At 42.9% G+C, this 25,923-nt stretch overlaps 1 protein-coding gene across 1 annotated transcript in view; it reads left to right on the forward strand.

The window, feature by feature from the left end:
- Positions 1 to 3,191: 3,191 nt before the first annotated feature.
- Positions 3,192 to 25,923, forward strand: part of PRDM6 (PR/SET domain 6) — a gene marked incomplete at its 3' end in the record, with an annotated part of 74,684 nt that continues 51,952 nt past the window's right edge. Inside the window, exons 1-3 of the mRNA XM_082074853.1 lie at positions 3,192 to 3,240; positions 3,899 to 4,432; positions 13,525 to 13,832. Of these exons, the coding sequence (XP_081930979.1) occupies positions 3,907 to 4,432; positions 13,525 to 13,832 (834 nt within the window). The 5' untranslated portion in view covers positions 3,192 to 3,240; positions 3,899 to 3,906. The remainder of the gene's footprint in view (positions 3,241 to 3,898; positions 4,433 to 13,524; positions 13,833 to 25,923) is intronic.

Consider the following 25,923-nt stretch of genomic DNA (forward strand, 5'->3'; position numbering starts at 1 on the left):
CGTGTTCCCCCTTTGCATTTAATACACTTACCCTCCTTATTTGTTTCTTTTGAACAAATTCCTAGCAAATATTTACCAATCGATTCGTAGGCGATGGATTTTTATAAAGGTTTGATCGCTTTCTAAACGGTCAATGTGATTTGTTTCAGTGCTCATCCTCTAAATAATGAAAAAGCCTGATAGAAGGGAAAGAAGCAGGCAGTGGTTAAAAACTATTTTTTTTTCTGTATCTTTACACACAGAAATCATATCCAGGAGAGGGAAAAAATAAAATAAATAAATAAATAAATAAAACCACGCACACACACACACAAAACAAACAAACAAAACAAACAAAAAAAAACAAACCGCAAACAGTAGTAACCAATAGACCATAGACAAACTGTGAGGAGACAAGAGGGACGCACACAAACCGCTGTGCCTGGGGAAGCGAGACCAGAGGTCAGGGTTAGCTAAAGCCATGCCGGGCAGCGGCAGGTTCGGGGGCCGATAGACCTGGTCGCAGCTATTCTAGTTGTGCTCTTCCCGAGGGCCTGAAGGGGCCGGCAGCGGTGGTGTTTTGGAGAGGCTGGGACCTGAGCCCTTTTCTGTCCTGTTAAGACACGTTGCTCTCTTCCCCGCCATCCCGCCGGTGCAGAGAGCAGCGCTCTCACCGCTGGGCACCTGAACTGCCCCGCTGCTCACGGATCTTCCCCGCGGTCGCTCTCCTCCTTCGCCAGCGTGGGTCCAGTGAGTTCGGCGCGGCGAGGATGCTTGTCGTTAAGGAAAAAAAGACAAATGACGAGGTTCATCGTGTCCGCCGGCCCTCGCCACCCCTGCCTGAGTGTCAAGGAGCGCCGGCCGGTGCTGCCCCGCCGCAGCGCCCCGGACCTGCGGGAACCGCCAGCGGCCGCGGGGCCGGGCTGCCCGTGGGGACCGGCTCCCTCCCGCAGGCTGCCCGCTGCCCGCGCCGCCATCTCCCGCTGCCCGCCTGGCCCTGAGGACGGGAGAAACTGGCGACCCTTGCACTTCTTCCTCTTTCCTGAGGTTAGGCTGTGTCCCAAAGTGTCAGAGGCTCTATAAATTTTATTCTGCCACCCTGGTGGCTCGTAAAGTAACCCCGGCTACTTTTCTAGCTGCAAAAAACCCCACAGTAACAGATTAAAGTCCTCCTAATATGAACCAGCATGGAATATTTGTGTTAACAACTCAAGGCAAGTGCAGATATTGACAATGTACTTAAGCCCATTAGCTAGGAGCCTTCCCCCACTTCATCACATTTTTCTAGCGTGAAACGAATTTTTAGACATAGCTGCCACTAAAAGCAATTCAGTATTTTTAAAAGATGTCCAGTGAGGCAAACAACAACAAAGCAGAGGAACACGTTTTTTAAAAAATGACGCGTCGGAAAGGGCGGAATTAAATTGTGACCAGAAAGGAGCTGGCCAAGGAAGAGACTCCGTATTAATGCAGTGAAAACAGAGAAACCCAAGCGCGCCCATTCGCAGATGATCGTGCCCAACTTAGGCGCTATGCGCACACCAGCCAGCGTGCGAACAGGCTCCCACCGGTACCTCTCTCCCTCAGCTGAACGGCAGTATTTCAGCACTTCAGAAAGTGGATTAATAGAGCGAGAGAGCTGGAAATTCATTATATGTTGCACAGTGGAATTGATCAAAGACATAAAGAAGGTTTGTATAGACAACTTTATAACCCATAAAAATCGAGGTTTTTTTCCGACTCGTGTTTGCCTTTAACTTAGGTGTTATCAATCTATACAGCAGATGACGGATGACCTTGTCAAAATGACGCCAGTCAAAACATTTTTTGCCCCAGTCCTGTTCAAATTTGTGTTAAAATGTCCTGCCTTAGACACAGACAAAGTCTAAACAGCAGCAGCTTTCCCAGGCTCTGCGAGAATGAACGGTGGGAAAGAAATAAACTAGAAACAGGGTGAAGGGAATGGCAAAAGCAGTTTACACGCGTGCACATTGTTTGTAAGCAAGCGTGCGCTTAGTGGCAGCGTGACACTTGACAATGGGGCCTTTACTGACATTAGAGAGATGTTCTGATGACATAAACCCTTTGTGTAAGTATTTTGTCTTCAGTGCGTGGGATACAGTGTACATGCTATGTACGTTAGAGATTATAGTTCTCGTCTAGTTTTTCAACTGAAGCTCAAAAACCTGTTAAATACTCACTGGTATGTGAGCCCAACAATTGTGAGTAGCAGGACAGAAAAAGCCGTTTTTTTAAGCAGAGTGGAGAGAAAAAGTCGCTAGAGATGAGAAGTTTCTCGCTACAGGTTGCATCTCCGTCTGCATACTTGGTGCTCGGTACTGTAACCGAGTACAGAGCGCAGGAGAGAGACGTGCTGGTGCTGGAGGGGACAAGGTCTGAAGAGAGAAACATTCTAGAGTGATGAGTCCCCTTGTCTGCGTTGGGACCTCCAGGGGCAGGTCTCAGGTAGCCGAGGGGAACAGAAGGCAGGTCATCCCAGGAGACTTTGTTAAGTAGGTGCGACAGTATCAGGACAGTTTAACGGTTCAGGAAGGCCTTTAAAATCCACCTTGGCCCCCGAGGGGCAAAAGGCAAGTGAGTTAAGGCCATGGCTCCCGGCCGCCTGGCATGGTGCGAGGTGCTCGCTGCCTTGGGCCGGCGCTGGAGACCGCGCAGCGGCGCGGATTCTGCTCGGGTCTGCGCCGGGCGTTGCTCCCCTTCCTGCAGGGTAACAGCCCAGCTCTTCTCGGGGCGCCTTGTTCCTGGAGCTGGGGAGGGAGAGAGCGAAAGAAAGGGAGGGAGAGGGAGGGAAGGAAGGAGGGACGGAGGAGGGAAGGAAAGAAAGGGACACCTTTAAAAGTTGAGCAAGGAACGAAGTGGGGGAAGTTGCCAAAAAAAAAAAAGGACTCTGCATTCAGGCTCGCTGGTAACTTCCCGCTCCCTCCCCTCCCTCTCGTACACACCACACACACTTGTATTTTGCGCTGTCGTAAAACCCACGTGTTTAGCCCGGAGTCTGCCAGAGCCGAGCGAAGAGCCCAGGCGCGACTGCGATGCGCAGCCGCGGCAGAGGGAGCCCGGCGGCTCGGAGTTAGCCGGCCCGCCGGTCCCCGGCACCTGGAGCAGGATCACCCTGCAGCCCCGTGGACAAAGACCTGAAAAGTCTCTCCTTTCAACCCTCCTCCGTCTCGAAGGCTCCCAGGGCTGCCTACTCCACCGCACGCCGACCACGCAGCAGCTGCCCCGACGCACTCCGCTCAGGTAAGGCAGCTCCGCGCCGGGCAGGGGCGGCCCCGGCCCCTCCGTCGCGCCCGGCACAGTCAGCTCAGAAGAGGCCGCTGCGAGGTTTCTTCACCCGGGGTAGGATACTGCGGAGTCCTCTCCTCCTATAAACGCTAGCGTGAAAAGCAGGAGCAGCTGGAGAGAAGACAGTCGCGCGTGTGTGCGCGGGACTGAAGTTTCCTCCTCTTCCTCCTCCCCGTTGTCAACTTTGAGAGTCGTTTGCTCCAGCGGAGAGAGGGAAGGGAATGAAAGGGAAGGACACTGAGTGCCGCGGGGACGGGGTGAGCAGCATGCCTTTCAGGGCCGGCGGGCTCTTTGGCCACGGGCGTGAGGAGCATCCCGCCGCCGCCTTCGTCCTGCCCGCGCCCCGGGGGAGGCGGCGGGGATAAGAGGAAAGCCTTGTCGCCCCGGCCAGCGCGTTTCTTGCATGTCCGCTCTGGAGACCTTCGGGCCGAGGCTTTTTCCTGCCGAGCCTGGCACAGGCAGGCAAGCGGAACGGGGATGGTCCCGCTGCCGATCCCGGACAGCTGATGCGAGGGGGCCGGCGTGTCCAAGCGTGGAGAACGCCGCGAAGTCGGGGCGGCCCGGCCGGGGCGGGCGTCTCACGTCTGCTCTCCCCTTCCTCTCCGTTCCACAGGCAGCGCAATGTTGAAGCCCGGCGATCCCGGCGGATCCGCGTTCCTGAAGGTGGATCCTGCTTATCTGCAGCACTGGCAGCAGCTTTTCCCGCAGAGCAGCCAGCTCAAGAGCAGTGGGACCCTCGCCCAGCTCCAGCCTCCCGAGAGAGCTGAGCCTCCAGCTGACAGCCTACGCCAGCGCCCGGCCTCACTCTCCTCAGCCTCCTCCTCCTCTTCCTCGTCCACTCCGTCTTCCTCCTCTACCTCCTCCTGCGTCGCTGCGGCGGCCGCTTCCCTGGCCGGCTTGACCTGCCTGCCTGTGTCCCAGCTCCCGGTCTTCGGACCGCTGCAGAGCTCCGAGCCCTCGGCCTCGGGAGCGCCCGCTCCCTTGCAGGGCAAGGACTTGTGCGGGGCCGGCAGCGGCGTCAGCAAATGCGGCGAGCGCGCTGCCGCTCGGTTCCGGTGCACGGCCGAGGAGCTGGACTACTACCTGTACGGGCAGCAGCGCATGGAGATCATCCCCTTGAACCAGCACACCAGTGACCCCAACAACCGTACGTATCGTGCCCCTTCTCGCAGTCCCCGACCACCTATCTTCCGCCTTTCCCCGCACTAGGCCAGACTACGGACGCCCCAAGCTGGGAACCGCAGTCGGTGCCTGCACCTCTCCATGGGGAGCATCCTTCGCCTTGCCCTTCCCTCCTTTGAGCTGTTTTTGCGTTGTTCTCAGTGCTTTCGGGAAGCGGGAGGTAGCCTCTGGCTAATGGCTTTTCTTGTCTGAGACCCAGGTCCTTCCCTGGAAGGTACACTTCACCGGGAAGGCTGCTGTGGGGGCTAGATATCTCTCGGGGGGCTGCTTAGGAAAACAGTTTCAGAAATGCTTCAGATCAACTTGCTGTAAAGTTGGTCCTTTATCGCCTTACTTGTCTCGTTCAGTTCCTGCCTGGAAAGCCAGAGCTTCGCTGAATACCCAGAAATCAATTACTCCTAGCTGGGCAGGGAAAAAGTTGCAGGTTTCATCAGGTGGATTAGGGCAAAGTTTTCCTCCCTCTTATCTCGGAGTATGGTTTTCCTTTCAGACCTCGTTAACACGCCACTGGTTTTAGTTTTCACCCTCATGGGAAAGTATGACATGGCCATTTAATAAGAAAAGCTGTTTTTCTAAATGAAAAAGGTCGTCTGCCAGGACTGTCAATTCGTTTAGGATTTGGTGGTTAGAAAACGTTTAATACTGCTGTTTCCAATTGCAGATTTTTTTTTTTTAGGGGGGGGGGGGGGGGCGGGGGGCAGGGAGAGGAAGGCGCCCTATTATTAAACATCTGTATCAACTAGAAGTTTGTGATTTAAGAATTTGGTTCTGCCTGTCTTTTGTTCGTGTATCTCTCGATACTACACTGCCGAGAAAATTTAAGGGGGTGAAAATAACTAGATGAAGTATATTAATTAATCAGATTTATTACTAACATTCAGGGAACACGGATCTATCCCTGTTAAAACACTGGAACATGGCTTCAGCGTGTGCATTTTTTTCCATTGTTTCAAACACACTCTTTTATCATAAGGTTTCCTAAATTTTTCATTTTTGCTGTCCTTCTGCCCCCTCAAATGTGTTTAAAGAAAGCTGTTGAACAGACAAACGATATGCCAAACCAGTGATCCGAAAGCACATGCCCGAGCAAAATGTGGATTCGTTTAATTTCATTTAAGATGCAGAGTTTGTTTCTAAAGTTTCCATGAAACTCTGTTGTGTATTAATTAAACTGCGTGGATGCTAGCATAATCTTAATCATCTTCTTAACATTGCAAATCTTTCTATATTGGATACCGACTTTGCTTTGAGTGACTTTATCGTACTCAGTTTTACCCTGTAGTGAAAAGTGTTAGTGTATTTTCTATTGTCGGGTGCAGAAAGCGTGATCTCTTAAATTACAGGCACTTAATGGAATCTGAAATGCACTTTTAATCGCCAACCGAACCGTTCAGACAATATATGTTTTACTTCTCGGAGCGGCTCTGTAAATCTGAAAGATAAAGGTTTTAAAAAGAGACAGGAAGATAAAAAAGCGATTTGGAGGGAGAATTTTTAAAGAGTGAGTGGAATAATAGCACACCACAGAGTCGCAGACGAAGTCTGCATACTTCTTTCCCAACCACGATTGTTAAAGGTGGATTCGAGAAAACAAACGGGTCGATGGCAGAAAAGACGCTCGTGAATCGCGTCCGCCTGGGACCGGGCAGCGCTCGCGGTCTGAAGGACAGGACAGGCTGCTGCCATTACGGTCTCTTCCTTTTTTTTTTCCTCCCAGCGAAATCTAAAAAATCTTACAGTTGAACTTGTTTACAAGGCGACTTTCCCTCCAACCATTGTCCGTGAGCAAACCTTTTAAACCGAGTTTTCATCCTTCTGGGACCAGATGCCTTTGCTTTGGGCAACTCGTTCTTAAAAATAAAGAAAAAAAGCGAACTGTAAGTGCGGAAATAGTACGAGAAGCCCGTGCCGTACCACGCACTCCGCTCCTCGCACGATCAGAGGCGCAGCAGAACAAGCTGCGGGGCACCGGCCTGGCTTACTCCTGCGCAGCTCCCCGAGTGCCTCGGAGTCACGGAAGCACTCCGTGGGCAGGCGGAATTTTCAGCCACTTTGACTCCATCCCTTTCTCCGCGTTCTGCAGCGGAGGTGCCCCTTTGAGAGAAAGAAGGTAGGGTTGTGGGTGAGGTTGGGGAGTGATCGACTTCAGTTTGAGTTATACTTGCTTGCTGCACTTCCAGCTCCGGACAGCCCCACCGCATCTCTGAGACTGAGAAACCGGCCCCTCCACAGCCTGGCAGAGAGACACCCATCCCCAGGGGCCGATCCGTCCCCGGGGGCTGGGCGCAGGGCTGCCGCCTCGGCCTCCCCCGACCACAGCCCGCCGGTTCGCCGTTGGCGGCAGGCCCCGGGCTGCTGGCTATTTCTCGGGTTTTAATCTTACATAAACCTCCTTCGCGGACCAAGCGAATGCCCGGGTTCCTCTTCTTTCCCAAATGTCCTCTCCTCCCCACGCCCCCCCGCCGCCTCGCGAGCAGCCTTTTCGTCTGCGGCGCAAACCTCTGGCAGCACCCACCCGCGGGCTCACTCGCTCGGCACAGGCGCCTGCGAATTCCGCCGATGCCTTCGGCCGCTCTCCGGGACATCGGGGAGGCGAGAGGGCGAGCGGGCGGCTCCCGCGGTGGCGGTGGCGTCGCTGCCTCCGCGGCGGGAAAGCCCGAGGGGTGGCGGTGGTCCCGGCTGTCCCACACCCCGCCAGGCCCAGCTCCCCAGCGCCCGGCCCGGCGCCGGGCGGCCGCCGAGGGAAGATGGATGGGCGACAGTTTCCACATAGACACAAGCCTTGATCATCAAATATCAATGAATATGGCATGGTCTTGGGCGAGGGAATGGGGCGAGAGCCACCAAAGAGCCGTGGGTTAAGCGTCTATATGTAATCGTTTTAAATGCAATGGCGTTTAGTTAGGGAAAAAAAGAAAGAAAAAAAAATAGACCACCCCTCCCCTAATTAGGGCCCTGCAGTCTTTACTCCCAGGGAAGTAAAAGGGACTATGTTAAAACCCTGATAATGTGGCAGGCGGCTGGGGACGGTTTTCTTCCCTTCCCTGCATCTGGAAGGATGAGGGTACTTCTGGGTGCTGGGTGAGGGGCGCTTGCGCGGCGAGGAGATCTCCTAGGGTGAGTTTGGGGAGTGCGGGGCCGGCTTGCTGCCCTGTAGGCTTGCCCCTCGCTGCTGGGGAGAGGCTTTCCCAGTGAGAAGTCTACGACTCCTCTACCTTCACCAGGAAGAGCCAACCTGTCACTGTAATAAATATGCTGTGTAAAACTAAAGTGTCACGCAAGCAAGCAGTTTGCACGCATCTTCCCGTTCAATTTACGGGTAGACAGCGTATATATAACATGCTGTGGACTGGATCGGTGTGGAGAGCATTTGGATTTTTTTTCTCTAGACTGCTGGTAACCTGTATGATTTAGCTATTTTACATCATTAGTTACCCAGCACCCTTAAACATAGCAGATAGCCATATATTAGATTGAGGTTAGAGAAGGTGGTGACTGTTTATTTAGGGTGATAAAATGGTCCATCAGCAGTAATCTCCATCGATATGTGCCACCAGGAGATGAAGGATGAGGGGACAAGCCACAATTAATTGCCCTATAGTTTTGTAGGAGAGAGTGGTGCTGGTGCGGACTGAACTTCGATCTCCTCTCCCAGAGCCTATTCATCATCTCTACATTGTATATGGGGATCTCTCAGGGGCACGGAGTGGCAAGGTTTATCTACACACAATATTCTCCTACCCTTCTCATACCTGACACGGAAATTTAATTCATTCATACGTCCAGTCGAAGGCAAGGAAAATCAAACCCTCCTCCCCCAACCCGCCCCCACCCACCTCGCAGAAATAAGTCGAAAGCCGCTCCGCAAGCAGGACGCTTCCCCGACCCCCTGTCCCACCCGGGGCGCCCTGGCAGGCCCTCGCACACCGCCTTCCTCGGAGGGGCCGGGGCGGGGTGGCCCGACTCCCGGCTGGGGCGCTCGGACCCCGCGGCAGCTCTTGCGCCCGTGCGGGAGCACCTCCCGGGCGGCCGGCGGGGCGCGGCGGGCAGAGCGAGAGGGTGAAAGCCCCGGAGGGACGGGTCGGGCAGAAGTGACCGGGACCCGACGCCCTACGTGGCTCCCGCCCTCCGGTGGCCGCTCCGCAGCCCCGCGCCACGATCCGGCCCTGGGGCAGCCGGCTGGGCTCGGTCCAAATCCCCGCAGCCAATATGCAGAGTAAATAAACAAATAAATAAAAGGAACCCGAGCGCATCTGTGCTTCGTCGCCCCGAAAGCCCGACGCAGGTCAGGCAGTCTGCGGCGAACTGCGGTTAATTTCACAAAAAGAAATTGATATCAACTCGTCGATGAAGAAACTGAGGCACGAGGAGCTCATGATCCTTAGGAAAGCTCCAGCCCGCAGGAAAAGAAAGGGCACTGTTTCACCCAGCCCAGCCTCCCCCTTAGCTGGGTACCCGGGCCCAGCCAGGGACGCAGGGCCAGCCACACTGATTTATACTTGGCAAGCGACTAATACTGTGTGAAATGATGGCCAGTTACACCAGATACCTGCATGCTTGTGGTAAATTATGAAGCAGAGGGTCAAAGGCCACACTTCTTTAATACCAGCAAACTGCAGGTATCCAGTATAACTGCACCTTTGAAGCATGTTATTGCCGAGAAAAAAAATATATATTTCTTTCATTTATTGTTACAGCTGGTTTGCTGGTTAAAGCACTGTGTTGGACCCTACCTTTCACTGACAAAAGCTTTCTCCTCTCAGATTTCCTTTAAAATATGCAGTAGTAGTGTTATTTAGGTTGGAGAGTGTTTAGAATTATATTTTGGGGGCAATGATGTGTCCTTTCCCTCTTGCTTCAGTTTAGTACTATTGAGTGTACTCACATGGAGTTATAGTGCTGGCGTTACACTGTGTTCATTTTTATGGAGGCAAATAAACGATAACATATTGCACTCCTCCCAAAAGAGCCATACCAAACAGCTCCACTAGGATTTTTTTTTTTCTTGGTTCTTCCTTGCCTTAATCATGCCATCTACAGAGCACAAAGGTATAAAGTGAGAAACTGATCTCCTTCCAAAGCGCCTGGCTGCACCTGGGACTTTGATGGAGCATTCCCACTGACCTTACCTTCTATGTCTCCTGATTTTATCAGAGACACTCTGCTCTGGATACAGTAATTTTTGCTTTTTCCATTTTCAGCAAACCCCTTAATTTTCTCACATTTCTTGCTGCTTCTTGTCTTGATCTGGGGCTTGACCAATGCTATTACAGCCAATGGAAGTATTAATTTCAGCAGTCCTTGGCCAAGACCTGTACTCACACTGTACTCAGCTGCTGTCTGAGGCCAAAAGAGGAGGAAGGGCACAGTATGTCTCTCCTTGTTGTCCTGTGTGGCAGTCCTCTAGAAAGCTCACATTTGTCCCATCATGTCCTTTTTATGTGAACTTCCCATACCTTTGTGGATCTTAATGGTTTTGACCCAGTTTGGAAGATCCAATGATGTCAGTGAACCACAACATTCTCCCTCTCAAAAAACCCTCTTATTTTCTATGTATTATTAAGCAAGTTGGTGCACTGTATCACATCTTACTTTGCAGTATCGAAGAAGATAATGCTGTTGATCCTTTCTGTGAGGCAGGATAGCATGCTAGTCTTGAAATTCTCCCTTTTTTCCGCGTCTGATATTAAGGACTTCCTTCCCTTATGCTCTGAGGCAGAAGAATCCACTACTTACAGTGATTCTCTTTAAGAGTTCTATAACACTGTCAAAAGTGTGCTTCGGTCAGACTAACCAACTAACAAAAGTTAGTAATGGAAGAGGAAAAGGTGCATGGTAACTTTTTACTCAAGAAAGCGTAAAATATATCTACTAGAGCTTCCATTCCTTATCACATTTATGAAGATTTTTTAAAATTTTATTTGTACAATAGCGTAAAAACTAAAGATAGATGTATAAAGTGTACGACTAAGAAGAATTTCAGTACTACTTAGGATTAAAGACAGATTCCTTCCCTCTCTTCAACAAGCTGTAAGCCAAAACAGTTTCAGAAGATGTTTCATTTTCCAGATTTTCAGCTTTGGCAGGACAAAGGGAAAGGAACACAGCAGGAGATCAGATACTGCTGCTGCCAAGCATTAAGACATTACCAGAGTTTTTGGATAGTGGAAAATATATATAACTATTCGTGACTTTCTGTAAGGGTAAATGACAGTGACACAGGGTTTGTTTATACTTCTCATGAATTTCTTAATTTATTTTTCTTGAAAGGGTAGAAAAAAGATGTTTTATCCATGCTCATGTACATATATTGCCAGGATGAAGCGAAGAAACCCTTGTTTTAGGCAAGTACTAAAGGTTGTGTGCACAAAAATTTATGCATATCGGGTGGCAGGATGCAGGAGATGAACACTGACATTGCCTGAGTGGAGTCATGAAGATGCCTTAGTATGTTTAATGTAAGTTACTACAGAGATACGGTGTCTTCAAGAAATCTATTAATAATCAGGTAGTTGAGGGGAGAGTTATGCATTTTGAAGATGGTCAAAGAGTACCAACAGGTTGGATTCAAGGGCCTGCTCCAGTTGCTAATTGATGTCATGGTTAGATGTCCTCCTCTCTTTAAGCCTTTGGTTTTCCTGTCAGATGTTTTTTTTCTAACTTGCATGGTAAAATGCCAAATGCTGACCTTTTTTTTTTTTTTTTTTTTTTTTTTTTTTTGTCCCTTTGTTATTGTTGCTTTGGTCTTGGTTTTTTTCATATTTGAGATCCTTTCCTGTATGATGTCCAATGACAGACTCCGATGTAGCCCCTGAGATCCTTGGATATGCCAAAAACACTGTGTTTCTTGATGACTGGTTTTGAAGAGGAAAGAAAAGATGCTGTGGTTATGCCTCACTTTCCAAACTAACGGTGGAAACAACAAAACCATAAAAAAATATCCCAGCATGTACTTGCTGCCTTTTATACATCATGCCTGGGAATGACTGTAGGAATATTTGCTGCATAACATTCTTCTCTCAGGACCAGCCAGAAACCTTTTCCCTGGGGTCCTGCAAATCTCATCCTCCAGACACCTCTAATTGATGTAGTTGAGTGAACAAAACCCCTCTGCAGTTGCGGCTTAACCCAACAGGAGAGTCGTTTTGCAACAGGGATTATATTATTAAGAAAAGGCTTTAACCCTCCAGCCAAAGGCTTTTATTTATTTATTTTTTTCCCCCCAATATAAGCATGGTCCCCACTAGAGGGCTTTGCCCCATGGTTGCTCCGGAGGGCTGCCGTGCGGGCAAGGGCTTCTCTGCCCCCCTGCCCTGATGCTGCACGGTGTGTTAGGGATGGCATGGGGCGAATTTCATGTGCAGGCCTTCTTCTGCAGGGACACCCATCAGAGTGATGTCCAACTTGGGGCTCGCTTGCTTGCTTTCTGCTAAAATCTGTAATTAATATAGAGAACTTGAAAAGACGAGCACTGAGTAGCGACCCATGCATTTTCTGCAAGACTCAAAGGAAGTAATAAGAATTTCAAAGGAAACTAGCTTCCACACATAACTTTAAAATATTTTAATATTTCTGAATGCACCATTTTTGTATTGTACAATTTAAAAGAGGATGACAGCAAATAATGCTTAGAAAGTGTGTCTAAATCTGGAGAACGCAAATAGAGGCCATATTTTGAAAATACAGCTTTTATTATCTTTTAGCAGCTTTTACTGAACAGAGAGGAAGATTCTCCTTTCAGGCTCTGTAGTACAGAAGCCTACATAATACATAGTATATCCACCTTGGAAAGAAGAACAGCTGAGTCAGTCCTCCCGAGAATTGAAACTGTGGTTACAGGCAATCTAGCAAGTCTAAATCTGTGGGTTAGACCAAGAACCTCCAGCTTCTACAGAAAATAATGTGCTTTATTTTTTTAAGAATGGCCGTAGATTGTGTAAAATTATTAGGGAAAACATCTAGGGCTTACTACATGAGTACTATGGCATAGTTATTGTTTTCCATTTGTATTTCTGGAATAATTTTATATGAAAACCTTTACTGTGGTAAGTGAAACGTGCAGAAGGCAGTAACATATTTCAATAGATTTATTGTTATGTTAACTCAACATACGTCCAGAGAAATGGATTTCCCGAGCATGAAACATTTTCCTGGAAGTTGTACTTTCATGGCATATGAAATAGTGTGTGATGGAAATATTTAACCTTTTTTTTTTTTTTCCTCAGGAAAGAAAAATCACAGTAGGCTCTTCCCAAAATAGAGAAACAGCATCTGTTATTAAGAATGGTTAGGGAAATCAACGTTTTTACAAACTAGTCTTTTTCATGGGAGCTGCTCACAAAACCAGACATGCTGTTTTTGTTTTTACCCCCAGCTACATGTGACAGGGAAAGAACATTCATTCCCATTCAATAAAAGTGTTCAAGTGTGTGCTAGAAATCAGTAATATTTGCTATATAATTATCGTTTCAAGATTAGATTCATCTATAAGAAGGTAAATGTTCATGCATGCTCTGATTTGTCATTCATGAAGTTCTGTTTTGTTTATTTTCTAAACAGAACTGCACACACACAGCTGTCAATGTAAAAAGTAGAGCTAATGTTCATTTAAACTAAGGATGAAATTAAATCCTACTCCAATTAAGCCCTTGGACTGAGCTGTGGTAAGGCAAATGAGGAGGACTTGTAAGGTGTTATGACCGTGTTTTAAAATGTCTCACCAAAACACACTGGGATGATTTAAATGGGCTTTATATTAGTAAAAAAATGAATCTTAAAAAACTGTGTTAAAATAAGTGAGTGTTGGCATGTATGTGAACACACCAGACTTGCAAAATGTCTGCAGGGTTTCTGCCCAGCCTTCGGGATTTCTTATTGAGGGCTTTGCTGATAGTAGGAAAACCATCCTGAGTGACATGCAGAAGGGCACAGTGTGTGAGAGCGCTGAGCTGCCACGAAATAATGGGAAAAGTAGAGGGTTCTGCATGACCTTTCAATGATCACGGTGGTGGCCAGTGGCACCATATTGATACTGCGTTTTTCCTCTGTGCTCCACAGGATGTGACATGTGCGCTGACAACCGCAATGGCGAGTGCCCCATGCATGGTCCCCTCCATTCCCTGCGGCGTCTGGTGGGCACCAGCAGTGCTGCCGCAGCGGCTCCTCCACCTGAGATCCCCGAATGGCTCCGGGACCTGCCCCGGGAGGTGTGTCTGTGCACCAGCACAGTGCCTGGCCTGGCCTACGGCATCTGTGCAGCTCAGCGGATCCAGCAGGGAACCTGGATTGGGCCCTTCCAGGGGGTCCTACTCTTGCCAGAGAAGGTTCAAGCAGGAGCCATCAGGAACACGCAGCATCTCTGGGAAGTAAGTCATCATCTTTCATTCCTTCTCAAGTTTTATTGGTTTGAAGCAGATATTGAGTGTAATTGTAGGTACTATCAGCACTGTTCCCTAATGATGAGAAAAAATCCCACAATTTAAGTAAGCCAACCCAACAGATTTGAAAATGTAACCAGTGCAAGCAAAAATCTTGCCTCACTAGAAGTATAAAGAAAACCAGTGGACACCTCTGAGCTCCAATCAGTTTGCATAGGAAGAACAGATTGTTGCATGTGCTCTCATGTGGAATAGAGAGACTTGGGCAGAGAAGGCTGAAGGTTACAATACCCCATGCTGTTTACACTTTGACCTGAGTAACAAGAGCTCATGTAGCTCTCAGGTCACAGTACCAGATGAATCATCTTAGTTTGAGTAGCACATATGGGCTAAGATGGCACATTGCACCGTCGCTGTGGCTTATCAACAGTTCAAGAAAGCTGCTGAAACAAGTGCAGGAGCCTATTTTACAGTCCTGCTGTTTGCACAATGATGGTGTTAGTGCCTGTTCACAATTTAGTTCAACTGGTACTGCACCGACTGGGCATTCCCCTAAGGATGCTTTAGTGCTCTTGTGTGAAAGTCACTTTCAGCTATCTGAAGATCTTTTTTTGGTGTTTGTTCCCATTTAAGAGACAATAACAATGACAACTGATTTGAAAACATTCAGGCTGTTACAGTTTGGTTTATTTTGCGATGAACACTGACTGTGGTTTGGCAAAACATGTCATAAACCTGCTATCGTATTCCCTTGGCCGTACAGGGACATCCATGACTGTTTGTTACCGTGCGTATTCTCTTCAGTGAGGCACTGGAGTTTTGCGTTTAGGTATAGTTTGTATGGAGGTGGTAACAACAACATTGTGTGGTAAGTTAGTTTAGAAAGAAAAGACAGTATGTGCTCATTTTACACACAGATTTAATAATTAATAGGGAACATGTACAATCCCTGTGTGTGCCAGTACTTCCTATTTACAGAAACTGCCTAATGTCTACCTAGTCTTTTGCCATTCATTTCTTCTTTGCTTTGTGCAAGGAGGTGTTATTTCTTAGTTCTACTTAGTCCTCTCTAGCGGCAGCTTCTGCTTACCTCAAGACTAACTGCTACAGAGTGTCACTAGAAATATGCCTGTAGATCTGTAGGTGATATTTACTCATCTAGACCAAACCCAAATCTTCAGAATATAAGGGGTTGTACTTGCTGGTTAGAAACCCCACAAGGAGTTCATGAAGCTGCAGATTGTGTTTTTGCTGTGGGTATGCAGTAAAAGTGAGTGGATTTTAAAAAGACATTTGGTACTCTGGAGCCAGAATATTGCGTATAGCACTTGTTCACAACCTGTGAATATTTAGGTTGTCACTCCTTGGTACAGATGATTATGTCTTTTTATCATTATGTTCTACTTTTGCATATTATCTAATACGTGTGACTTCTTTAAATGAGTAGGAGCTCCTATGCAATTCTTACACGCAAAAAAAGAGTTGTCTCAAAATATTTACCCATAAAAGTAATTGTGGCAAGAGACAGATTTTCACATGAAAAAGGTCAGTCTCACAGCACACCTACATGTGCTCAGTAAAACTGGGTGACTTGCAGGCTTGGGAGTTTTGTTGCTGCCTTCAGTGGGGATGAAATTTCTTCGGTACAGCAGATATTAACAAATTGAACTTAAATCTGTTCCTACTGAAGTCCAGTGATTACAATGAAAGCATTTTGGGATTTCTTTTTTTTTCTTTTAATAGAACATTCTATAATGATGTTGGAGGCTTTAGGGGTTTTGTGTTTTAAACAATGCTAATTAATATAAAACAATAAAATATCTTTCACAAATCATTAAGTTACACAAAATAAATGGAATTAGAGAATTTTACATTGTCCTTAAATATTTACATTGTCAATTCATTTTTTTAAAATTATGAATCAGTTTTACGCAAGTTAAGTTGCAACTATTGATAATGTATTTTTTTTACATAGGGAGAATTTTTAAGTCTAATTTCTGATGAACTTGAAAATTGTTTTAAAGCAATGAAAAGAGGAAGGTTGTTGGGGGGGGGGGAGCCAAAAGAAAAGAAGAAAAAGATGTTCAGTAAAAATAAGAAATAGTAATGATGTATGTGCCAGATTCAGCCATTGATGGGTGTCAGCTGAGTTTTTCTGTGGGTTTGCTCTTCTGTTCTTAACACACAACACAGATTTCCTGTTGGCTAGCAGACTGTGTGTATTTTAAGTGAACTATCTTAAAAATAATAATTAAATTTAGTTTTTCTGGGGGCAGATATTGTGGGCAGTTCATGGTCTTGGTTTATTTCTGTTAATGGCAAAAATTGTTAGCAACGAATCACATACTCTAAGCTCTAGCTAAAAGTTTTGGCCGTTTCTCATTTGTTTTGACTTTAAGTTTGGTATGTTTTATCTATCAGAGAACTAATGTTTAATAAAGAAAAAGTATGGCAAAAGAAAGTAATCAGAAAGTGTGTGTGATTTTACAAAGCTGACCTATGAAAATAAATAAAAGCAATTGAAAGTATGTGTCTGAACAATCTGTATTCTGTTATCCTATATGGTATGGGAGTGTTGATTTAATCACTGTAAACCTTAAAGGAATGTCTCATCATTGTCCCTTTATAAAGTTGTGGCTTTAGTTGATTGTTTTCCATTGATCTTTTCAAGATAGCTGCAAATACAAGTATATCCACAGATCAGTTATTTAGCATTAGGTCTTGATGGACCCTATAGAGAGAACTTCTCTTTCTTAGTACTGTAAGTAGCATTCTAATTTTTTTTCTCTCAGTGCTGGAAAGTAAAGTTGATAGATATTTATTTTCGTTTACAGTTCTTTGTTTTGTGTGTGCATCAGATAAATAGAAGGGCTATAGCAAAGACTTTTAAGAATAGTTCCTGATTTGGTGGCTTTTTTTTTGTTCTCTTTGTTGTGGGAAACATCAAAAGCACTGCATTTGATGTATAGTTCAATGCTATGGAAATATGCTTCAGTCTGTCTGCACAAGTGTTCCCACCATGCACTCAGTGTTTGCTTTGTATGTAATCCATACAGCATAATGTACAGTGATTCAGAGTAAATGACATACCACTCCATTACCTCACAACAGGCCTTGGCACCTATGGGTGTTCATGTGAAATTATAGAGTTCTCTTGCAATCAGCCAAGATAATTTTTTATAACTAACAGAAAGATCAGTGCTTCAGAAAGCCAAAGATATTAGTCATTTTTAGTTGTAGTTATTTTTTTTCCCCTTTGGCCCACTTCAATCCAGAGTTTGCTTGTACTTTATAAAAATATAATAAACTCTGATTTGTTTAAAACAAAAACAGGACTGGGTGTATTAAGTAAATACTGTCTTTGGTAATACAGGCATTTATTCCAGCACTGCTTGATAATATTTCTGATATTTTCTTTTTTCTTTCTTTTCTTTTTTTTTTTTTTTTCCATTTCAAAGTAATGAGAACAATCCTTTTGTTATTGCAAAGAAAACAGAGACTTTCTCAGCAATTAGGTCTTACTGATGAGGATGAGATAATTTTCCCCTAATGTGTTTTCTAATAAAGAAGTGAAAAGGCACACTTGATTCCAACATATATGAAAACATTATCTCAATTATTAATGTGTCCTTACTCCCTGGAGATAAATTAATCTAGTTGCACATGGTTTCCCCTTTCTGTTTAACATCAACATTTAATAAGAGTAGACTTGAGGAATGTATACGATATACACTTAAATTCTATTAGATTAAAATACAGAAATTTAAAAGACTTATATGTTTTAGTAGTTGAACATTTTCAGGCTCTAAGCTTTAAACTGAGAATTCTAGAAATAGCTAAATCATAGATGGTCTTTTCTCCTGCAAATGCAGTTTGGATGAAAAAACTTTTGCTGACAGACATATCGAAAGATAGAATCTTGCAGTTTCTTCAGCTTCATTCACCTGATAAAGAATTTGCTGTCTTTCTTGATTTTTTTTTGTCAGAGGTGAAGTAGGTGTTTGTTGTTGTTGTTTTATTTTTTTTTAAATATCCCAAGAATGTAAAATATATGATTTCACTTTATTTTAACTCGACTTAATTTACATTTTGCTTTTCTGAAAGATTTTTTTTTTTTCCTTTTCAGGGATGAGCAAAATACACATATAGCAGGGCATTCATTAGTAATTACAAAATGCTAAACCTGCATTGATGGTTTTCCCCTTAAATGAACGGGATTAACTGGCAGTACTTGTACTAGCGTGCATGTCATTTTAGTAAAGCACCATTTGGGTACTTATTGGCCTTTTTGTGCCTCAAATAAAGTCAAAGAAAACATTGCCTTTTACTTCATCTGGACCAAGAACAGGCATTTTGCTGGGATGCGTGCTTGCCAGGATCCATGCAGTGGTACTGTACATTTCTGTACAAATTAATATGCATAGAGAGTCCTTACTTTTCAAATGAAGCACTCATTCCAGTTATGGTGATAGATTTGTATCCAGATTCTCAAGGCTGTAGTTTAGTACTAAATTCGCTGTTTTAGCAAAGCACTGGGGGATAGAATTATGTGCATGCCATAGTTCTATTAAAGTGAAAATTGTGTTTCTCAGCAATCCATCATCTAGTATTCTAGACTGCTTTTCAGCCCTGTTTCAAATATGTCACGTTCATGAAATTCAAATAATTTTGTCTTGAAAAAAAACCCTTAGTTATATTACTATTATACCTTAAATTATGTAGAATAACAGCTGATGCCATTCTGTTGTTTCATTTTTCCTTTTCTGATCATTTTGTGTGATGTACCACCCTTACATTTATTTTCTATTAAAAAAGCACAATAATTTTTACTTTTACAGGGGTTTTAAGTTCACATACTGCCTACTAGAGATACACCTAATGTGTTTAGTAGATTGCAAAGCCAAACATTCAGTAAGAGCACATTTAGTGTCACAGCTTCTTTATTTTATGTACCTTAGAATATTGCACTAAGCTGTTATAAAACAGTTTGCTACATCAGTATTTCTAGATCACTTAGTATCACATTTTTTCCAGAAAACTTTTGAATGTTATAGGTTCCTTACTTAGTGTCAATATAACGTTAGTTTGATCCTAAATATGAAAGTGAGTTCGTGTTTGATAATCCTTATTCTTAGAAAAGCTAAACTAAACCTTGATGTTTCTTTTAGAAACCCTGTGATTTTTATAAGACTTTTTCATGCCTTATCTTCATGTATCTCCCTGTCTTTGGTATATTTGTGCTATGTACACAAGGTATCTATTTTATGCCTGAGCAGATAAATAAGCCTAAGCACTTGTGCAACAAAACAAATCTAATTTGGCGTGGGACTAATTCTCTTCCTATTTAACAAAGTGAAGTTTGGAATAAACTTTGTTGTGGAGTCGGATACAGCCTCAGAATCTCAACAGTGTAAACTGACAAATCATGCAGGGACTGTCTGTTTTTCCATGGCATATAATCTCACCTTGGACATTCTATTATGTAATACACAAAAATACTGAAATGGAACACAAATAAATACAAAAGCTCACTTCTGTCCTTATTTGACCACTACCTTTCCATATTGCTCAAAAGTGATCCAATCACCAATATTATGGAAACAGTTGAACTTTTTTTTTTATTAGTTAGTAAAAGCAATTTCCATTGTTGGATGAAATCTAGTTTGTAAGGCCTAAAATTACTCATAATTTATTATACCATTAACAGTGAATTATTTCTATTGACTTTCAATTCAAAGTGGGTGAATAAAGGCAGTATTTTAATGAGATATATGGATATCCAAAATGTGTTGTGTACATGATACCAATAATATATTTGTTATAGATTTGATAATCCAAAACTGCAGCATATGCTTTTCAGGGTGACGGTGATGTTCAATATTTTGCAGAACTGTCTCAATCACTGCTTTATGCATTTTGAACCCCCGGGTTCCATGTCAGAAAACATTCATGGACTTCAAAATGCAGACTTTTAAGTAACCACTTAACATACAAGCTGGAAAATCAGCCCGGGATATACTTTCCTTCCACACATTTGGCACCTTTTTCAGATAAGTTACAGAATTCCATTATCCAAATTGTTACACATGTGTGACAGAGGTTGACCTTTAGTCATGTCAATCCTTTTTGTGTAGGCCTCAGGCTCCAGCCTAATGGCTCAAAGCCTGATTTACTCACTGTAATAAGGGCAGGAGGTCGAGCAATTGTCAGCTTGCCTGCTCGTACTCGTCTCAGAGCCTGGTTGAGGGCTGTTAACACAAAGCTTTTCAAAGTGAATTTACAACCACCACCACTGACAGAGGCCAATCAGTACACTATAAATGTCAGGTTAGTGAGATTGAGCAGTAAGCAAAGTACTGGCAGCCCACTATTGGCTGAAATCAATTGCTTAAGATTTAACTGAGAACAGCAATCCATGTATAACTGCATCTGTGGAACTGGCTTAAGTGTGGAGAGCAAGCTGGAGAGTGGATTAGGTAGAAATTACCTACCAGGAACAGTCAAGGCAGCAAGCCTTGAATTTATTCTCCTTCCATACAAACGGCACCTCCATTGATGTAATTCATGGTCAAAAACTTATTGGAGAGAAAAAGCAAAAACAAAACAAAACAAAACAAAACAAAACAAACAAACAAACAAACAAACAAACAAACAAACAAAGTAAAATAGTGTGCTGTCTTACCTGGACAAATAAGGGTAGGAAAATTTTGGATGCATTAGTTCAGTAATGCTCAACTGTTTCTAGTCCTCAGTTCCAGAGGAGGCTTTTTCATAAGGAAACTGTGGCTTTTTGTGGTTGGCTTGTAACTGGTAACTATCACAGAATTCACTAATGAGTGATTATGTACTTGATGGTCTGAATATCCATGAGATGTAGTTACCCACAAGACTGAATGTTTTTATCATTTTGTATAGTGACAGCTTGGACAACAATTCATTTGGCTTTGAAAGCATCAGCATTCCAATGTAGGAATCCATTAAAATACTGTATGCCAGGATTTATAAATTAGGCAATTTCCTTGATTATTGCAATCATTTACAAAATTGATTGTCCCAGTGTGGTATAGGCAGGTTTCAGCAATGATCATTGACAACAGGCACATCCCCTAATATCTATACTCATTGTTCCCTAAAAGAAAAGCCGCTCTACTACGAGGTTATTCTACATCTCAAGGTCAATTATGCATTGAAAAAGCTTACTAATGTAGCAGATCACACATCTTTAAAGGAGAACCGCATCAGCTATTTATAGACTGTAATGATAGCCAGAACACTTATTTTTTCTTCTGTTTGTAATTTGTTTGCTGACAGCCAAGGTATTCACTCGAGTCTATAGTGGATATTGTGTTTGTGATCCGTTATTGAAAGGTAAATAATTTTGGCAAATTGCAGCTGTAAATATTTATTTGATTGAAGATTTAAAAGTCAATAATGTGTTTTATTTGTTGCATCTTAAAGTTCTAATCAACCAATAGATGTAGTGTATAGTAACTTGATTTGGGTCAATTATTTCTGCAAGACATAACAAAGACATTACGTCACAAAGCAAATAACCTCTAGAAGTTTTCCTGTATTAATACAAATACAGTGAAGCCACAAAATGCTAGTCACCAACCACAAAAACACAGTGCTTTCTACTTGCATGAAAATAAGCAATATGCATAGTAAAGCCCTATAAATGCTAAACCTTAAAATGCAGGTGATTACCAGAAATTCTTTTTGCAAACTGTAGATGAAGTCCAGTCATAGCTGGCAATAAGCTAATTTGTGTCAGGCCTCATGCAGATGATGAGCTTGCAAGACTAATACCTGCAGTTGTTAATCATCCCTTGCTCAGACAAGATAGCCATTGATGTCACTAGGAACTTTGATTTAATGAGGTCTTCAGGCATGACTGAATAACACAGTATCACTTTAATCACAATTCTTAAATCATTTTTTTCCAAGATAGGCAAACCATTCTTTCAGAACCACAAAACCACCTGCATATTGCCTGCCACTGCCTATACAACAGCAATAACACGCACTTAATGTAAAGGTACCCTTGTATAAATGCATTCATTTGACCTAAAGCTAATATCTAGCTGTGAAGAAAGGGAGGACGGCATTGCCAGTGACTGTGTAGTTGTGCATTGTATTTAGTTATATAAATATTAACATTAAAGAAATGCATTATTTTGGTATTATATGTTGTAAAAAATCTGTGTCTCATAAATTTATTGTTTGTACTATCTTGCATATTTGTTGCATAGATTTAGCAAGATGCATATAAACAATTCCATATTATAACAGTAATTCAACCTGGTACCTTCTATGTAGACACCTACTGGTGTATAAGCAAGCAAATCTAGTGACTCCAGGGTATTTCTAAATATGTTTTGATTTCATCTGTGGAACTACAAAGTAAAGTGGTTTTATCATGAGTACAAGAACCTCCTACTGAAATAGAGGCCATATGAAGGCTCTGCTCTTCATGCTGTTCTCTGTTAACAGAGCCCTAAATCGAGTAATGATCAGTACTTGTTAGAGTCCTAAACTGGAAGAAAAAAAATCTTACATTAAATGAGGCGTCATGTGTAAAGCAAATGAAGAAAGTAAATCCAGGGTTCATGAGGTTTTCCTAAGGTAATCTTCCAGTAGTGTAAAGGTCATTATTTTTTTAAAAAATGTTTTATATGTACTTTTTGCCTGGTGCCATGTCAGCATTCACTGTGGAAAGCAGAGTATTAGATTTTATGAATCTGTCAAAAGAACTTTATAGCAGTATGTATACGTGACTGATACTAATTTTAGACCACCATTTTATAAAAAGAGCTGATCATTGAAATAAATGTGGGTTTTTTTAAGTGTTCTTTTTTCTATGTTTTTTTTTCTATTTCTATAAGTTATCTTGAACCCTGTCCCCATCTCCATTGACCCAATAAAAGGAGATGAAAGTGCTGCACATTTGCTTAGAGAAAAATGAGAAAGAACTGGGTATTTATTAATTTATTTATTTATTTGTAAGATCAGTTGCTAATAAAGCACATCTTCATTTCTAATTAGAGATGTGAAATTTTGCTGAGCTACAGATATTCCCCTGGGTTTGTGTTAATTAATTTTATCGTGATCAGCAGGATTTCAGTGACAGCTGCAGTAACGAAGTGTCATTTGTCCACCTCTGAAAAAGTGAGTTGTCTTTCAGAGCAAACATTCTGAGAAGAATTTGACATTGGATGGAAGAAACCCCACCCAGCCAACCAACCAACCACCAACATGACACATGGCCATTCTCCATTTCAGAACAGGAAAACAAGAGTACAGAAGGTGCCGCTAGGTGGCAAGCATTTTGAAAGTTCAGGAAGAAACACTAACTTTTCATCAAAATGAGCGGTTCTATTTAATTAATGCAAAAATATAATCAGAATAGTTAAGCAAAACTGATAGGTTCCTGAAAAAAGTTTTATTTTTAACAAAATAGTTTTGTTTTTTTTTCATGCGGAAAAACTAAAGTTCCAGATTGGTTTTTGACCAGCTGTAGCAGAAACACACACAGAAAGTTACACAGGCTTACAAAGTTGGCAAAGTGTACCAAGCCAAGACCTCAGATGCTTTTTCAGCAGTGTTCTTTCCATGTTCCCAAACCTGAAAATTGCTATGTACTGAGATACTGTGCTCTGGCTCTTGCATTTTGCTGGTGAGAGGTGCTTCCTGAAAAATTTGAGGTCTTTTTAATCTGTTGGAACCAAGAGTTTTATCCCAACTGAACCTCTTCTGTTGTTCATGGACGACCACAGGAAAGTTTAATTTGCTGCAAATATTTCAGCATGTTTAAAAGTCAGATAAGGAGTCTAGAAAGCTCAGTTGCTGATGCAATTTTACTACAAAGATAACCAAAGTGAAGAACATTGGCATATTATTAGACCACACACTAATCATTAAGATGTTTAGGAAAAAAATGAGTACCATATTGATGTTCAAATCTTTTCATCAATGTTGTCTCATCTGAATTTCATTCTCTTTTCTTATCAAGCTAATATCACACTCAGTTTACTTGGAATAAGATGTAGTTTTTTAGGAATATTAATTTGCTTGCTTGTTTCTCCAGAATGGTACCTGTTGTGTTCTCAGTCTACTGATTTGGTGAATTTCCAACAGTGAAAGTTCTCCATCAGAAACTGCATGGCATGGGCTCAGGGGTATCTTAGCCCACCATATGGTGCAACATACATTAGAGTAGGCTATACATCTGAGCCTGGGTGGGCTCAGACAGTAACTCTGGCAGAGTAGCTATTTGACCTTGGGGTCTGCCATTCCCAACAAAAGATGGCTGAGGGTCAGGCTGAGGTCTGCAGCCTCCCTTTCCTCCAAAGACTACATTTGTCTGTCTCTTTTCTTAACATCTGTGGATTTTTGTTTATTTAATAAAATGTTAATTTTTAAGCCCTAATTACCCAAAAGTGACATGTCCCAGAGGCAATAGTGTTGCAGAAGTTTTATTTGGTTGTTTGAAATAGATTTTTCCTTTACTTTTGGAAACCTAATTTGCATGCAATATCATTGTTTGCTGCCAGGCCAAGTCAGATGGCTTATTTTCTAAAGATATAGCCGCTGTCACATTAGATCATGTTAAGGACTTTGTGGAGTCTTAATCTGCTTAATTCTTCATTCTGAGCTTGTATTTCTTCCACATTATTGCTTATCTTTTTGGAAATCTCACAGGTCCACGTCCTATGCTTCATGCTATCCATTCCCACTCTGTGGCCTGCATGTCATAGTAGCTGTATTTATGATCAGAAATAGCTAGCAATGCCACTCAGGATGCTATCAATCACAATTTGAAATAACAACAATGGCCACCGAAGGAGTTTGTGCAAGGCCTTCTCCCCTCTCTGAAGCTGAGCGGCACGCTGCTCCCGAACTGCAGCCAACCTCTGGCTCGTGGGTACTTCAGGAAAAACGTTCCTTTCTCTGTCACATCTGACTTTCGCACCATCTGTTTTAAGGCATGAAAGGTATCACAAATTTAAACTTGCTGCTACATCCACAGAGAAGACAGCCATCTACAGTGATAGTTAAGCAAAGACAATTCCATATCTTGACAATAATTTACAATTATAGCCAACCTAGTGAAGGGACGGACCACTACCGTGTTTAATATTTTTTACTTTTTCATGCTTCTGTTCTATTATTTTTTACATTTTAATTGTCTTCTAATTTTTAAATTAAAATCTTATTTGTTTTGTTATTTATTGATGTAAAAATCTTACATTAAAAATGCTTTTTGTGATTTCTGAAAAGATGTGCATTTATCTCAGTGCATTCTACAAAGAAGGTAAACATTCTGGCATTTCCTTTCTGTGTGGAAGGTGATTAAATTTATTTGAAGAATTAGCAGCAAGTTTGCTGTTGAGAACATCCCTTTATAGTTTTAGCCGTCATCTCACTTTAACTGTGGAAATACAGTTTTCTTTTTCACAGGCAAAGCTAGACTGGATGTACATTAATATTTTGATAATTAATTCCATTGCTTTATTTAAATAATGCTACAGTCAGTAATTGCAACTTGATATTAACTTATTTGGTAAATCTCTAAAAGAAGTAATGTTGAGAAATTTCTATGAAAGACTTCGTAGTGCAGACTGACAGTCTGACTGGATTTGTCCCTCCTTCATACTCTTTGAAGGTCTCACCATAAAAATCAGAGAACTAGGTATCTTCCCGTTTGCCTCAGCAAATTAATGTATCTATGGAGGGTGAAAAAGTAGACCTTCAGATCATAGGGAAATTTGGGGCAACAGACAAACAGAGGTTGCTATAATAACGTGTTTGAAGAAGATGGAGAATAGAACAGCAAGGCAACGTAGTGACTTTCGAGAAAGAGCCAGGGCTCTTTCAGACTGAGACTCTAGTAGAAGATTACTGCCATTCTTTCGCTTTGTTCTCAAAGATTACAGGTAGTTTTACCACTCTCATAAACCAGGCTATACTTGACTCATGAGCATTACAGTGCTGAACTATCTATTATTAAGTTTTTTGAGCTGCTGCTGTCTGATGAGGAGTTGTGGATATACCACAGAAAGTCACAGGCAAAATCTTA

The sequence above is a fragment of the Streptopelia decaocto genome (genome assembly GCF_964273445.1).
Source record: "Streptopelia decaocto genome assembly, chromosome: Z".
Taxonomy (NCBI): Eukaryota; Metazoa; Chordata; class Aves; order Columbiformes; family Columbidae; genus Streptopelia; species Streptopelia decaocto.